Genomic DNA, 14,593 nt, shown 5'->3' on the forward strand with positions numbered 1-14,593 from the left:
TATGCGCTTGTCATTCCAGCAATGACAGGAAGTGAACTATCACCGTCTAGGGGCAAGCCTGAATAAAATGCAAGACTATTTCAAACTAACCAGTGTAAAAGAGAGCTGGAACATGGCTCAGGGGTAGAGCATCTGCCTAGCAAGTACGAGACCCTGAGTTCAACTCCAGTACTATCAGAAAAAAGAAAGTAAACTTTTGCCTAGTATTTTCATACTCACTAATTTATGATTTATATTTTTGTGAGTATAAAAAATATAAGATCAAGAGTTTTTCTTTTTTTGCAGACAGGCTCAAAGGCCAAAGGGACATTCTGCTCAAATATAGCCTTTTCATAGTACATGTGATTATGCAAGATAATTATTTATTATCATACCATTTGCTTATACTGGCCTGTGACAAAGAACTCTTGGTATAGTTGTAATAAAGCGTCTTGGAATCTATGAAACTTGAGCCACGGCACTACCTCTAGTTTTTTCTGAGTAGTTTATTTGAGGTAGGATTCTCAAGGACTTTTCTGCCCTGGCTGGCTTTGAAATGCAATCCTCAGATCCCAGCCTCCCGAGTAGCTGGGATTACAGGTGTGAGACACCAGCACCCAGCTCTACAATGTATTTTTAACTTAACAATAATTTCAGTTTAATTATGATGGGCTTATGAGACACCTTGACATCTGGGAAACTTGGGAGTTCCCTGCTTCACTTTTCTGCCACAGGTCAGGTGGGAGCCAAGTAACTCTCCTTACTCAGGGGGAAAGACCCAGTTCTTTCTGATCCCTGAGGAACAGGTTTCTGGTCCCACTGCCTGTAGAATTCTTTATTTAAGCCAATCACAATCTCCTGTGTGAACCAGGCCACTATCTGTTTGATACCCCACAGTTTACAACTCTGGCTGCTCCTTCTGTTTCTGGCAGTGTCTCCTTCCCTAGGCAGTGCTAGAGACTGCTAGAGTCTGCCAGATTGAGACTGCTCTCAATCTCACATGTTCAGCTCTGAAGGTTATGTATCCTCATTCATCCTCTTAACCCTGGGGTAGGAAGAGCTTTGTCATCGTCATGAGGTTAGACCCTACAAAATCAAAGTGGTAGGTAGAACTAGGCAGAATGAAAGGCTCAGAGAACCTTTTACTTTAGTAGGGCCTGCTGGTCATGCCGGTAATACCTGCATTCCAGAGGCAGATATGAGAGGGTTGTGTCTTCAAGGCCAGCCTGGTCTACATAAAACCTTGTGTAAAGAAAAGGAAATAAATCCATTATTTAGACATAAGTCAGTATCTAATCTGACTTGCTGCATCCTTTGGCTGCTTTCAGGGGAATGGAGAATGCTGAGAAGACTAAATAGCATGAGAGTCAAGTCACTGGCTGGACACACTGCACCCAGGGAAGAATCCAGAACCTGAAGCCACCTGCTGCCAACTTCATGAGCAATGCAAAGACCTGTGAGCAGATGCAGTTGCCTACTGAGGAGAAATAGAAGGAACGAAATGAAGTAACAATAAGCTGAAGGAATGAACAAGGGAGACTACTCACTTGCTGACCACACCATCCTTCTTCCATCCTCTCACCCTCAAGCCACAGCAGTAGCCCGAACACAAGCAGGCCACGTCCAAACTATTCAACCAACCCCCAAAGGAATGGAGAGCAAGCCGGTGTAAGTGCAAAGCTACAAGTGCAGATACATGCCTCATGTCACATATACAAAATAAACCCTAGAGAACAAACGTCATAGCCACCTTCATCAGCAGTCCATGGGTTATTCTTGTAATGGAAAAGATTGTCTCTCTGTGTAACCGGAAGTGAGAAGGAAGAAGAAGGAAACCATTAAAGTATAATAGAGGAAAGTCTCCAACGGTGAGCTGTCTGATACCACAAATCAAATTGAAAGGAGCTGACCACACACCCATATCCATCCATGACCCCTCAGGCACAGAGGGGCTACACTGTATCACCAGCCTGTAAGATGACTCAAGCCTGAAACTAACTGGGATAGATTAGAGCATGAATTCATTTCTGAAAAGAAATTCTCCTGAAAAAGCTCTACAGGTCATTATGAACTCCAATTCAAACTCAGTACTAAAATGGACAAGATCAGGATTTATTGTTCACAAAGACTGATGTGTTGAGTTGAAATCTCTTTGCATAACTATTTAAAGAGATTGAACAAACAACAAAAAGAGCTGGGTACTAGTGACTCAAGCCTATAGTTTTAGCTACTCAGGAGGCTGAGATCTGAGGATCAGAATTTGCATCCTCTCTGGATAAGAAAGTCTGTCTCAATCAACCACCAAATGCCAGAAGTGGAGCTGTGGCTCAAGCAGTAGAGCACTAGCTTTGAACAAATACACTAAGGAATAATGTCTAAGCCCTGTGCTCAAGCCCTAATATTGGCACACACACACACACACACACACACACACACACACACACACACACACACACACCACAAAAAGTTAGTAAAGTAAGATAAAACAAGATGGACAAGGAGGTATGCTGCAGATGTAGCTCATGGTGAGGGGACACTGCGCTGAGCATGTGTGAGGCTCGGGGCTCAACCCTCAGCTCCCCCAATCACCCTGAAATACACTGCATGACTATAATGAAACCTGCTCACTCCTGTGCTGCACGTTCCACCTTCGAGGGTGTGACAAGGTTCCCCAGGAAGTACTGAACTTTAAAATAGCCCAAAGCAGCTTCACACAAGATATTTACATTTATAAAGTACAAACATGTCAAGTATTGTACAATGAAAAGGATGAAATCAACACAGAAAGATCTGTAGAAGGCAACAGGAGACTTCACATTATAAGCCGGACCAAGCAACCAAAAGTGTGTCTTTTGTCTCCTGCAGATTTTGACTTCTGACTGTGACTATAACTGTTTTTGTTTTGCTTATATTTTATTTTTGTTACAGAAAGAAATAGAAGGAACAAAATGAAGTAACAATAAGCAGAAAGAATGAACAAGGGGGACTACTTGTTTGCTATTTGTAGATTTAACTATTCATTTCTAAATTTGAAAGTGTCCTTTTCTTCATGATTTCAAGGGAAATAGATCTTTCTTCCCCACTAAGTTTTACACGATGTCTGAATAACTTTTTTCTGATATTCTTCTCAATCCTTGATCTTATCTGTTGACCATTTCTGCAGAGGGCTGTTGATATCCTTTCTTTTTCTACATATCTCTTCTCCTACAGAGGAAATATATAACTTGTCTTTTTCAAAGGCTAGGTTTGTATGACTATCTACATTTCTGACAGAAAGTAATCTGAATTTTTTTTTTGCCAGTCCTGGGCTTTGAGCTCAGGGCCTGAGCACTGTCCTTGGGCTTTCTCAAGGCTAGAGCTCTACCACTTGAGCCACAGCATCACTTCTGGCTTTTTTCTATGTATGTGGTACCAAGGAATCGAACCTGGGTCTTTGTGCATGCTAGGCAAGCACTCTACCACTAGGCCAAACTTCTGGCCCGAATTTTTTAAGTTGCATACACAATACCAGACTCGCACTGACTCTTCTCTCTGACTGCCCTTCCCTATAATATCATTAAACCTCTTTACTCCCAGAAATTCATGGTCTTCCTTTTGTCTGTCATCATCTGTTGCCTTAGATCCCATTCCCAATTCTTTCTAGAATGGGGGGTATAGCAGGAATATCTGAAAAAGAACAGGAAAATAAGACAATCAGACAGAGGAAGGCCTCAGGGTCATTCCCGACTATGCACATGTGTTCAACTGGATACTATTTCTGTCTTTCTTGGAGTTGGAAGTTAACAGTGGATTATACTTATATGTTTCAAAGAAGTCAATGACTTCATTTCTTTTTAGACTTAAAAGTGCCAGTGAGCAAATCCTACTTGGTCAGGGAGGTTCAAATAAAAAAAGAGAAGTCTACAAAGAAGACTCTCAACTCACTATTTTTTATGTTACTACAAATCGAAAGTCTTCAGAAACCAGACAAAGGTGGTATGTATCACTTGAAAACTAAAGGTTTCAGAGAAGCCTCTAGACTCATTCTCTGTCACTGCTCCATTTACTTGATCTGAAGCAGAAAGATAGATATCCATGTGGAAAAGGAAACACAGAAGAAAAATACTGAGGACTCACACAAGATGACTCTACACACCACTAAAAAAGTGAGGCCAGGAAGTTCTGGCATCAGGACAAACCTTTTCTTTGATAGACATTTTGACCAGGATACCAGCAGTTATGCCCTGGCCTCAACCAGTGGGAGTCATCTTTACTCAATGACAGCTGTAGACAAATCGAACCATTCAGAAAGCCATGGGGTTTAACTAAGTTGAAAGTTCAAACAGCAAAGAACTCAGATGTGCTTACCTAAAAGCATATCATAATTGCGAAGATTCTAGAATTGGACTGTTCAGTACATAGGCTATAAATCAATTAAGGTTCAAAGTTCATCTCCTTCCCCACCACCAGGCATACTCAGTTGGTTCCTGGCACATGTGACTGGGAGCTACAAACTATTTTTATGTTAGAACAAATCCAAAGTCTTAGGAAGCCTGAAAAGGGTAGGTATGCATATTGAGATGGAAGGAAAATAGGCCATTTCCTTCACTGTGGAAAGTACTAAAGAATTCTGGGATACTAGTAACACAAATGCAAAGGTTAATTAAGCATACATGAGCAGCTGGGCAATGACCCTTTAAAATTACTGCATCTAAGAGACGAGATGACTACAATGGCAAAAGACTCAAATTGGAAGACAGTATTCAACCATCACCTACAGTACAATGAAACGAGAAACCTAAGTCAAAGTGATTAAACAACTTGCCCTGGGCAGGATATCAAATTTCCTTCTTGAAATATAGTCAACATTTCCAAAGTTCCAAGAATCCTGTGTAGAAGCTCACAGCAGATGGTGAAGAGAATGAGTTCAGTGGATACATGCTGGATCACAGTGCAGTTACTGCAAAGAACACTGTGAGGATACAAGGCATGGAGGAAGGAAGGAATTATAAGATGGAACTAGCAATAAACCCAGTGTAGGAACAAGAGAAATAACTTCCACTTCTGAAAGTCGATTATCATGGAACAGATAGGAATCAGCTGAAACTTCCACCAGTCATTTCTCCTAAGAAATGCCATGTGTTTCTTGAGTGCGTGTGATCCTCTGAACCATCTAGTGCATTTTGTTTTATTATGTTAAGTTTGTGAACAGAAGGCTATCCTATTTACCACCCCCTCATTTAAAACAACTCACTTGAACTTGCTTACAATCCTTAGGTTATTCCCCTGAGAATCCATAGAATTTCCAATGCTTGATTGCCAAAAAAATTACTCTCCAGCTTTAATACAGAAGGAAGTAAACATGTTCTGGGCAAAGAAGACAGTCTTGGGAGGTAAGGAATGATCACTTGAGTTCAAGTTTTTTATAGAATGTGTGTTCTGCCTGCTTTAGTTTTCTCTCACAACTAGGATGGAACCAACCTGTCCCATCCCTGTTGCAGGCATACAACCCCCTCCATCCACATCCAATTAAAACTCTACTTGAGCTGTTCATACTTACAGGAGATTCACTGACTCCAAAGATGTCTCTGACATCCCGTACAGATTGCTTGTTCTTTTTCCTCAGAGTCTGGGTGTAGGTGTTATATCTCTTCTTTACTGCAGCTGCTTGTGTTCGAGTCAATGTTGAGAGCAGGGCTTTGCCATCTTCCTCTTCGTCACCAGAGATCAGAGTTGACAGACCCACATCTTGTAGCCATTCTGCTTCAAGTTCGCCTTCTGTCATATAATATATGGCCGTGAGAAGGGTGAGACACTTCTATACCGTCCGTGTGTATCACACAGCAAGGGAGATTGGTCAGCAATCTTGCTTGCTGGAGTTATGAGAAAGACTCCAAGAGTGAAGGAAAAGTCTAGATTCTAGTTTTAATAAGTGGAATATGAAAATACCATTTAATACTTGAAGAACACATTTTCCTTGCCGGAAATGAATATTTAGACTAAAATCATAACCCCAAAAGCACAGTTTAATGGAACACAAAGGGTTTCTATTTAAAGCAGGTTCAAATCCAGAATCATCACCTACTAGCTAAATAATTTTGGCTAATTATGTCTAGGGTGTAGTGAAGTCCTGTACTCTTCTGTTGCTTTGCAGTCATTCTGATTATGTTTCCCTTCTTCTTATTAGAAGCAGGGCTCCAACCCTGGACAATTCCCAGGTTCCCCTGTCCTCCAGGATCCTCAATGCATCTATCCCGATATCTGCATTACATGGTCCTGGTGGCCACCCTTCTGTGGGGACAGCTAATGGAACTTCATCCACTTACACTGACCTCTACCTCCCAAGCTTCCATCATTGGCCTTATCAATTGTGGACTCCAAATTCACCAAGTAGAGCCCATAGACACATATGCCTGGAAAACACCTTAGGCCCCAACGAGGATTTCAGCCCTTAGCTATCACACTCCTTCTCTCTTGCTTTCTATCTATTGGTTGAGTGTACAGGCCCTGGGTAGCTTCCCTGCATCTTTTTGTCCCTGAACAACTCACTAAGCCCTTCTCTCTACGATCTGTAAGTCATGCATTACTTCTGTTATTTCATGAATCCCCCTTGATCAACATATGTAATCCTAACCTCATTCACAGGTTAAGATCTCCTAGAGAAAGACTATAAGTAAGGATGAAATGGACATGGGCACATTCCAGAAAATATAAGTGTTCTGGCAGCAGATCCTTAGGTCATGGTGTGCCCACTTAGCCATACCATCAAGTCTCCCACCAAGATGAACCAGCCTCTCCTGTGAATGGAATAAATGGAAGCATCCACAACTACCTCCCCTAGACATCTATCAGGACAGGGCTAGAGTTTGTAACCACATCCTGACACCAAGTATAATTCCCAATGAAATGGATATCCAACACTGGGGACCAAAGAATTAGATAGTGGCTGGGTATCAGATTGCTTTGTAAGCAATGTATTTGTGAAGATGGCAAAGAAACTTGGAACAAAATGAGGTACTCATCAGACTGTATTGTTCTACATTTTTTTCCTTATTCTGAACATGAGAATTTTCAGTCTGGTTTTTTCTTTTTCAAAAACCCAAGATTCACCTATGCAAATTAACTCCATTGTAAGAGGGATGTACAAAGATAAAAGGAATTAAGGATAGCAACATCCTGCCATAGGGAATCCACTCCACACGCCTCACTGGATATGAGGCAAAGCAGGCAGTGCCTGAATGAGGGCTGTGTAAAGAGCAGATTAGATTGCTATGTAAACACATGCCAAAGCCCAAGTCTAGCAGGCTTGGACTCTGCTTACATTATTACATCACTGGGATGCAAACGATTCTAATGTGCTTCCACCAGACCAACTTCTCAACTAGGCAAACATTTGATCTGCCATCTTGTTTTTATTGTTTGTTTGCTTTGTAAGCAGTCTCTTTCAGAGAAAATGGAATGTACATGTATGATCCACAGTTCTAACCTACAACTTTTTTTTTGGAGGTTTCTTTTCTTTTTTTTTCACATTTTTTATTGTAATTAATAGAAAGGTTATATTATATTCACCAGATACCAGATTACTTCACAAACATTGATACCCTTTCTCATGTCTTGGTCCCTATTTCCCTCCCCCCACATCCACCCCTCATCTCGTTTCCCCCTTCCCTATCCAATTTCAAATAACCAAATACAAATATATTCAATATATCAGATAACAAAGTGAGATACTGTAACAATATGAGATAACCAAGGGAACAGCAAAAGAGATGAGAGATAATATAGTACATTAATGATAACAATCACTCTTACATGGCTTTTGTTTCTATAACCTGGAGGTCCTTTCATTTAGCATCATACTATATGGCTTTATGTATCTAGGTTTTGCTCTTTTGTAAATCTCTGCTAGGAGAGCCCAAGGTTCCTACTGATTATGACAAATGAGGGAAACCATGGAGCCTATCTATGTTCCTTTGAGTTTGGCTTACTTCACTTAATATGACTTTTTTTCTAAATCTTTCCATTTCCTTACAAATGGGGCAATGTCGTTTTTTCTGCCAGCAGCATAGAATTCCATTGTGTACAAATACCACAACTTGTTGATCCACTCATCAACTGAGGAACCTACAACAACTTTAAAGCCACAGAGTTATACCTTGGAAGTCGTCTTCTGTTCCTTAAGCCCTAGCTTAGATTTTCATTTCTACAGTTAACAATTTATAAATATAACTTAATATGGCAGTTTTAAAAGTTGGATTTTTTTTTCCTCTCTCTACTTCTGTAAGGTGTTAATGAAGGAGAAGGAGGAAGGAGACACTCGTAGGTAAATTAACATAAAGTCGGGATGAAGTTGGTCTAAATCCTTGGACTTTTCACTAGGGTGAAGCCTCTGTGAAATGTGTTCCCCACATAAGAGAGATAGACAGAGTGACTGCTGATCGCTGAATGATGTAAGCTGCGTGTGCACTCCTTACTCTAGCTGTCAGATGTGGAACTTGAACTTCAGCACTCCTTTGAATTCCAGCTCTACAAACTCAAATGCCTACTCCATAGCTACATGGCTTAGTCTACCATAGCATGTTCAAACAAGTTCAAACCTGAGTTTACACTCTTCATTCACAACCTTAGGCTTCTTTCACTCTTCCACATTTTAGTACCCAAAACCTACCCGCCAATATATGGCAAGCAATAGGGCAGAAGGATCTAGGAGATATTCTTTTTTTTTTTTTTTTTTTTTTTGCCAGTCCTGGGCTTGAGCTCAGGGCCTAAGCACTGTCCCTGGACTTTCTCAAGGCTAGAGCTCTACCACTTGAGCCTCAGCACCACTTCCGGCTTTTTTCTATGTATGTGGTACCGAGGAATTGAACCTGGGTCTTTGTGCATGCTAGGCAAGCACTTTAACCACTAGGCCAAACTCCCGGCCTCTAGGAGATATTCTTGACAACGGTTTTATACATCACCATATCTATCACCAAGGCATTTTTTATTACCCCCTGAATATAATCTCATAATCCCCTACCTTCAATTGTTTTTTGTTTTAATGGACAAAGAGTCTCACTATGTAGCCGAGAATGGCCTCAAATTCTCTTGTAGCCCAGGTTAGCTTGGAAGTAGAGCTGAGGTTCAAGTGGTAGACCTTGAGCAAAAAGTTCAGGGAAGGGGCTGGGAGTTTGGCCTAGAGGTAGAGTGCTTGCCTAGCATGCATGAAGACCCGGGTTAGATTCCTCTGTACCACATACATAGAAAAAAAAAAAAGCTTGAAGTGGTGGTATGGCTTAAGCTGTAGCCTTGAGAAAGCCCAAGGACAGTGCTCAGGACCTGTGTTCAAGGCCTAAGACTGGCAAAAAAAAAAAAAAAGTTCAGGGACATACAATAGGTCCCAAGTTGAAGACCCAAGGCACAAGTGTACACACATACACAACCCATTTTTCAAAATGAGTCCTTGAAAATGCTGATGGCTTTCTCCCCTGGTTTGAACATGGTCAACAGGGCATATTCATACCATTCTTTCCTTGCTTCTTATTCTCCATTGTACTGGTCTGCTTTGGAGACTCAGAATCTCATTGCTCTATTTTGCTATAAGGCCTCTGTCTCCATTCACAGGCAATCTCTTGTTGTATGCAGGAAACCCCTAAAAGGTTTCAAGTAGACAACTACTAGGAAATGAATTTAGGAAAGCAATGAGGTTTAAGAACAAGATACAAAAATTGACTGTATTTCTATATTCTTGTAGAAACAATGACAAAGGGAGAATGACACAGAGAGAGGTGTGCAAGAGATAGAGGAAAACAGAGTGATTTTTAGTGATCTTCATTAAGACCATGGAGAAATACTGACAATAGGAATATATTTGCAGTACATATATCTTACAAAAAATTGTTTCCAGGATATGTAAAAAATTCATGCAAATAACATCACTAATCGAAGAATATGGTTTTTGTAGGTTTGTGTGTATGTAAGTGTATGTGTATTTATGTGTATGTGTATGTCTGTGTGTGTATGTCAGTACTGAGACTTGAACTCAGGACCTGGCTGCTGTCCTAGACTGGAGCTCTACTACTGAGCCACAACTTCATTTTCAGCTTTTTGGAAGCTGGAGGTAAGAGTCTCACAGACTTTCATATCTCGGTTGACTTCAAATTGTGATCCTTAGATCTCAGCCTCCTGAGTAGCTAGGATGATAGGTGCCCAGCTTAAAATGATAGTTTCTAAAGACAGTCATAAGATTTCACAAAACAATATACATGAAAGGACAGTAATTACAGGAAAATCTGTTAGATGCTATTTTTTTTCATATTTTTTATTGTAATTAATAGAAGGGTTACATTATATTCGCCAGATAGAAGGTGCATTACTTCACATACATTGATACCCTTTCTCATGTCTGATGATATTTTTTTTATAAGTAATAGCTGCTCCTATCAAGCAAACTGGCAAGAAATGTTTCAAGTATATGGAGAAATAACTGTGTCATCAACTCCTGGGAAGACTATAAAACAGTATAATCTATTAAAAATACATATCCAGGAGAAATAAAAATACATGTCCACAAAACAGTTTTATAATCTTACTCACAGCAGTCATATTTATAATAGCCCAAATTAAAAAAAAAACAAAACCACGGGCAACTGTAACAATGACAGCAATGAAAACCTCACAAGTCCATTAACATGTAAATTGAGTGAGTATGTGATACATTCTTATACTGAAATGCTACCATGACAATCTGAATGGTGTCTTCAGCCAAAGAATGATAAAATTTTAACCCTTAGTTCCTGTGAATGAAAGCTTATTTGGAAGTGGTCTTTGTAGTTGTAATGATGATATAGGTTCAATCCATATATCAAAGCATCATGTTGTATTTCATGAAAACATACAATTTGTTTAGAGACCTGTACCCCAATAAATTTATAAAAAGAAACAACTTCCAAACAAAAACTAGAAAACGTTGAGATGAAGTCCTCTGGAATGAGCCCTTATTTCCCTGTCACTGGTATCTGAACAGGAGAAAGGACAGTCATAGAAGCCCAGGGAATGTGCAATATGCAATGAGACTATGGAGGCAGAGATTTGCACCAGTGTTGTCTATAAGCTGAGAAGCACCAAGAATTGTCACCAGCAGTTCCAGCAGCAGCAAGAGAATGGTTAGGAGCAGATTGTCCTTTATATTCCACAGAGATATATCGTCCTTCTGGCACCTAGACTTCTGCAACCTGTGACAGGAGATGGTGGTGTGCTCAGGTGACCCTAGCAACTAACGCAAACTACCCACCAACCAAAAGGTTGAGCTATTGATATAATAGCTGAATCTGAGACACGTACAGTTTAGTTTAGTGAGCTAAGGCAGGCACTTAATGACTTAGAATGCACAAACACTGGAATCATGGCTGCCCTGGCTCAGGAATCGTGTGTTGTCATCTTACTAAAGCAAGGAGGTTTTATGCATTGAGGGACATGTTATCTGTCTTCATCAGTGTGAGATTTTAAGAGTGCAGGCATTTGTCAAAGATCATTGAATAGTACACTTAAGATCTGTGCAAATGCTTCAAGGACAGAGCTGAGTAAGGTGGCGGGCTCATGGCTAACATCTCAGCTACGTGGGGTGTGGAGATCAGGAGGAAGATGGTTAGCAAAACCATATCTGAACTCATAAGCTGGGTGAGATAGCACACATCAATAGGCCTAGCTATATGGGAGATCAGCCCAGGGCAGAAACTTAAGGGGTGTGTGTGTGTGTGTGTGTGTGTGTGTGTGTGTGTGTGTCTTGGGGCTCAAACTCAGGGCCGAAGCCCTGCCTGCTTCTGATCGTTTGTGCTCAAGGCTAGCACCCACCACTTGAGGCAAAGCTTTACTTCTTCCTTTTTTGGAGATGAGAATCTCACAGACTTTATGGCCCAGGCTGGCTTCTAATCACAATTCTCAGAGCTCAGCTTCTCAAGTAGCTAAGATGTGTAGGTATGAGCCACTGGCATTCAGCTAGACACTCAAGACTTTACCTGAAGAGTAACCAAAGCAAGAAGGGATGGGGGCTAGCTCACATGGTAGTCTGTCTAGTAAGTGGGAGGCAGTGGCCCTTTGAAAAACAAGTGCCTGTCAATAAATATTCAATTCTGATGAGTAGGTCTATGTCTTGTAGCATATGTCTTTCTGTGTGTTCTAGGTGTGAATAAATGTGTAAATACTTGGTAGAGACTGGTTCCAGTTGCTCCCTGATAGAAACGGGAGTTACAAATAGGAAAATGACAGCTGTGTGGTATTAGGACTGGACTTGGAGGTTAGGAATCAGGACAAATACATGACTCTTTTTATTTTTGATTTGTATCTTTATTTTCTTACGACCTTGTATAACAGTATTAAGTATCTATCATGTAAAACATACTGCTAAAACATATGTAATATAGGGAAAACCAAGACGGGTGGGGGGTGTGGGGGGGGAGGGAAATGGGTACCAAGACATGTGAAAGGGTATCAATGTACGTGAATTAATGCACCTTCTATCTGGCAAATATCATGTAACCCTTTTACTAATTACAATAAAAAAAACATATGTAATATATATATATATATATGCTGTCAAATTGAGATAATTAATACACACTACCTCAGGCATTGTTAATACCAGAATGTTTAAACTCTACTTTCTTAGTCACTGCCAAGAACCAAATCCATAGTTACTAACTGTAATCACTGTGTTATCAGTACATATCTGTACGTATCCCTATTTTCTGACTAAACTTCTACATACTTTACAAGACGCTTTCCCATAGCACTCTCGAGGTCAGTGTGATTAGCAGCAATCATTCTCTTTACTGATAAAGAGCTCTTCACCTGCGTGAGTTCAACTTTTGTACAGTCCTGTATTAAGATCATATAGTACCTCCTTTATTTTACTTCATATAGTGTCATCTAGGTTTGTCCATATTGCACAAATGACAGGTATTTATTTTCATTTGTGCCAGTCCAAGGGCTTGAACTCAGGGACTGAGCACTGTCCCTGACTTTTTTGCTTAAGGCTAGTGCAGTACTACTTGAGTCATAGCTCTACTTTCTGATTTTTTTTTTTCTCAGTCATGGGGCTTGAACTCAAGGCCTGAGCACTGTCCTTGGGCTTTCTCAAGGCTAGAGCTCTACCACTTCTGCAACAGCACCACTTCCAGCTTTTTCTATGTATGTGGTATTGAGGAATCGAACCTGGGTATTTGTGCATGCTAGGCAAGCACTCTACCACTAGGCCAAACTCCTGGCCCTTACTTTCTGATTTTTTTTCCCCCAGTAGTTTATTGGAAATCAAAGTCTCATGAACTTTCCTGCCTAGGCTGGTTTCAAACCATGATCCTGAGATCTCAGCCTCCTGAGTAGCTAGGGTTACAGGCATGAGACATCAGCGTCCAGAAGGTCTTTATTTTTTTTTAAGACCAATACTACTGCCATTTGTAATCAGAGCATGTTTTCTTCATTCATACATCCAGTGTTAAGACATTTATGATGATTTCAGAAGACATAATTCCTGATCTAGATAACCAGGCAAGAGAAAAGACAGAATAGTAGAGAAAGGAATGAAGAATTAAAATACTTTTCTTTCCGCTAAATTAGATTGAACTCAGGATTTCCTTGTAGAAAGTACTGTACCACTTAAGCCACACTCACAGCCCTTTATCTTTTTTTTTTTTTTTGTCCCATGACATTTGGCCTGTTCAGGATAGTAAGACCTCTTGTTTGTTTTTCAGATAGAGGCTCAGGCTTTCGCCCAGGTTATCTGAGACTCAGATCTTCCTACCTCAGCCTCTAATCTACCTGGGATAAGAGTATAGGCCACTGTTCACTTCTGTCAGCCAAGAAGGTTTTTGAAGTTTCAGTTAATCCTTATTGCTTTGAGAATAATCAATCACTAGCTAGTGAAAACATTCTTAGACATCTTACATATTTACCCAGCAACAGCTAGGCCTGGAAGTGATAACCAATTCTTTTAATATCAGATGAGGAATTTTGCTCTCTGACAGCCAGAATCAATTACAAACATTTTTTTCTTTTACTTTCAACTTTCTTTCTGTTTAAATCCAGAATATTTAATGTAAACCTTATTTCACACAATACTGGGTAACACATTATTACATAGTATATTATGTTATACATAATGTAATCTATTATTCATACCAAGGAATGCTTCAAAGTCAGTTTTTGTCTCAAAATTGTACTGGCAAATGCTCATTCCTCCTCTTTGTCCATCTGTCTGTCTGTCTTTGTCTCTATCTGTTTCTCTCTCTCTCTCTCTCTCTCTCTCTCTCTCTCTCTCTCTCTCTCTCTCTCTCTCTCACACACACACACACACACACACACAATCTCCTCCCCACAGTAGTAAAGTCACTAATAATAGACATCCCAAATAGACTACTCAATCTGCTTAATGATAAATAACATGAAGTCCTTATATAGTGATTCGTAAGGAATTGATCTGGATGTCTTTGAAGTGCAGCACTCCTTCAGTTTGTCACGTTGGCTCTATCCACATGTCAGTTGGATAGATTTATGTCTAGCAGATAAGTGGTTGGGCCAAGTTCTAAAGGGTGAGTCTTTGGACTGTGGGTGAAGTGATTCTGCTTGTCAACAGGCCAACAGATAGCACACAATGGAAAAG

At 40.3% G+C, this 14,593-nt stretch overlaps 1 protein-coding gene across 2 annotated transcripts in view; it reads right to left on the reverse strand.

Moving 5' to 3' along the window:
• The window catches only part of Arhgap28 (Rho GTPase activating protein 28), an 82,874-nt gene that overhangs the window by 50,012 nt on the left and 18,269 nt on the right, over positions 1–14,593 (reverse strand). The window contains exon 3 of one of the 2 annotated variants that reach the window (XM_090353481.1): positions 5,519–5,736. In XM_090353481.1, the coding sequence (XP_090209607.1) occupies positions 5,519–5,736 (218 nt within the window). Of the gene's footprint in view, positions 1–4,157; positions 4,289–5,518; positions 5,737–14,593 lie in introns of those variants that run through there. The other variant, XM_090353482.1, reaches the window with a different exon arrangement.

The sequence above is a fragment of the Megascapheus bottae genome, chromosome 19 (assembly GCF_031878675.1).
Source record: "Megascapheus bottae isolate mThoBot1 chromosome 19, mThoBot2.hap1, whole genome shotgun sequence".
Taxonomy (NCBI): domain Eukaryota; kingdom Metazoa; phylum Chordata; class Mammalia; order Rodentia; family Geomyidae; genus Megascapheus; species Megascapheus bottae.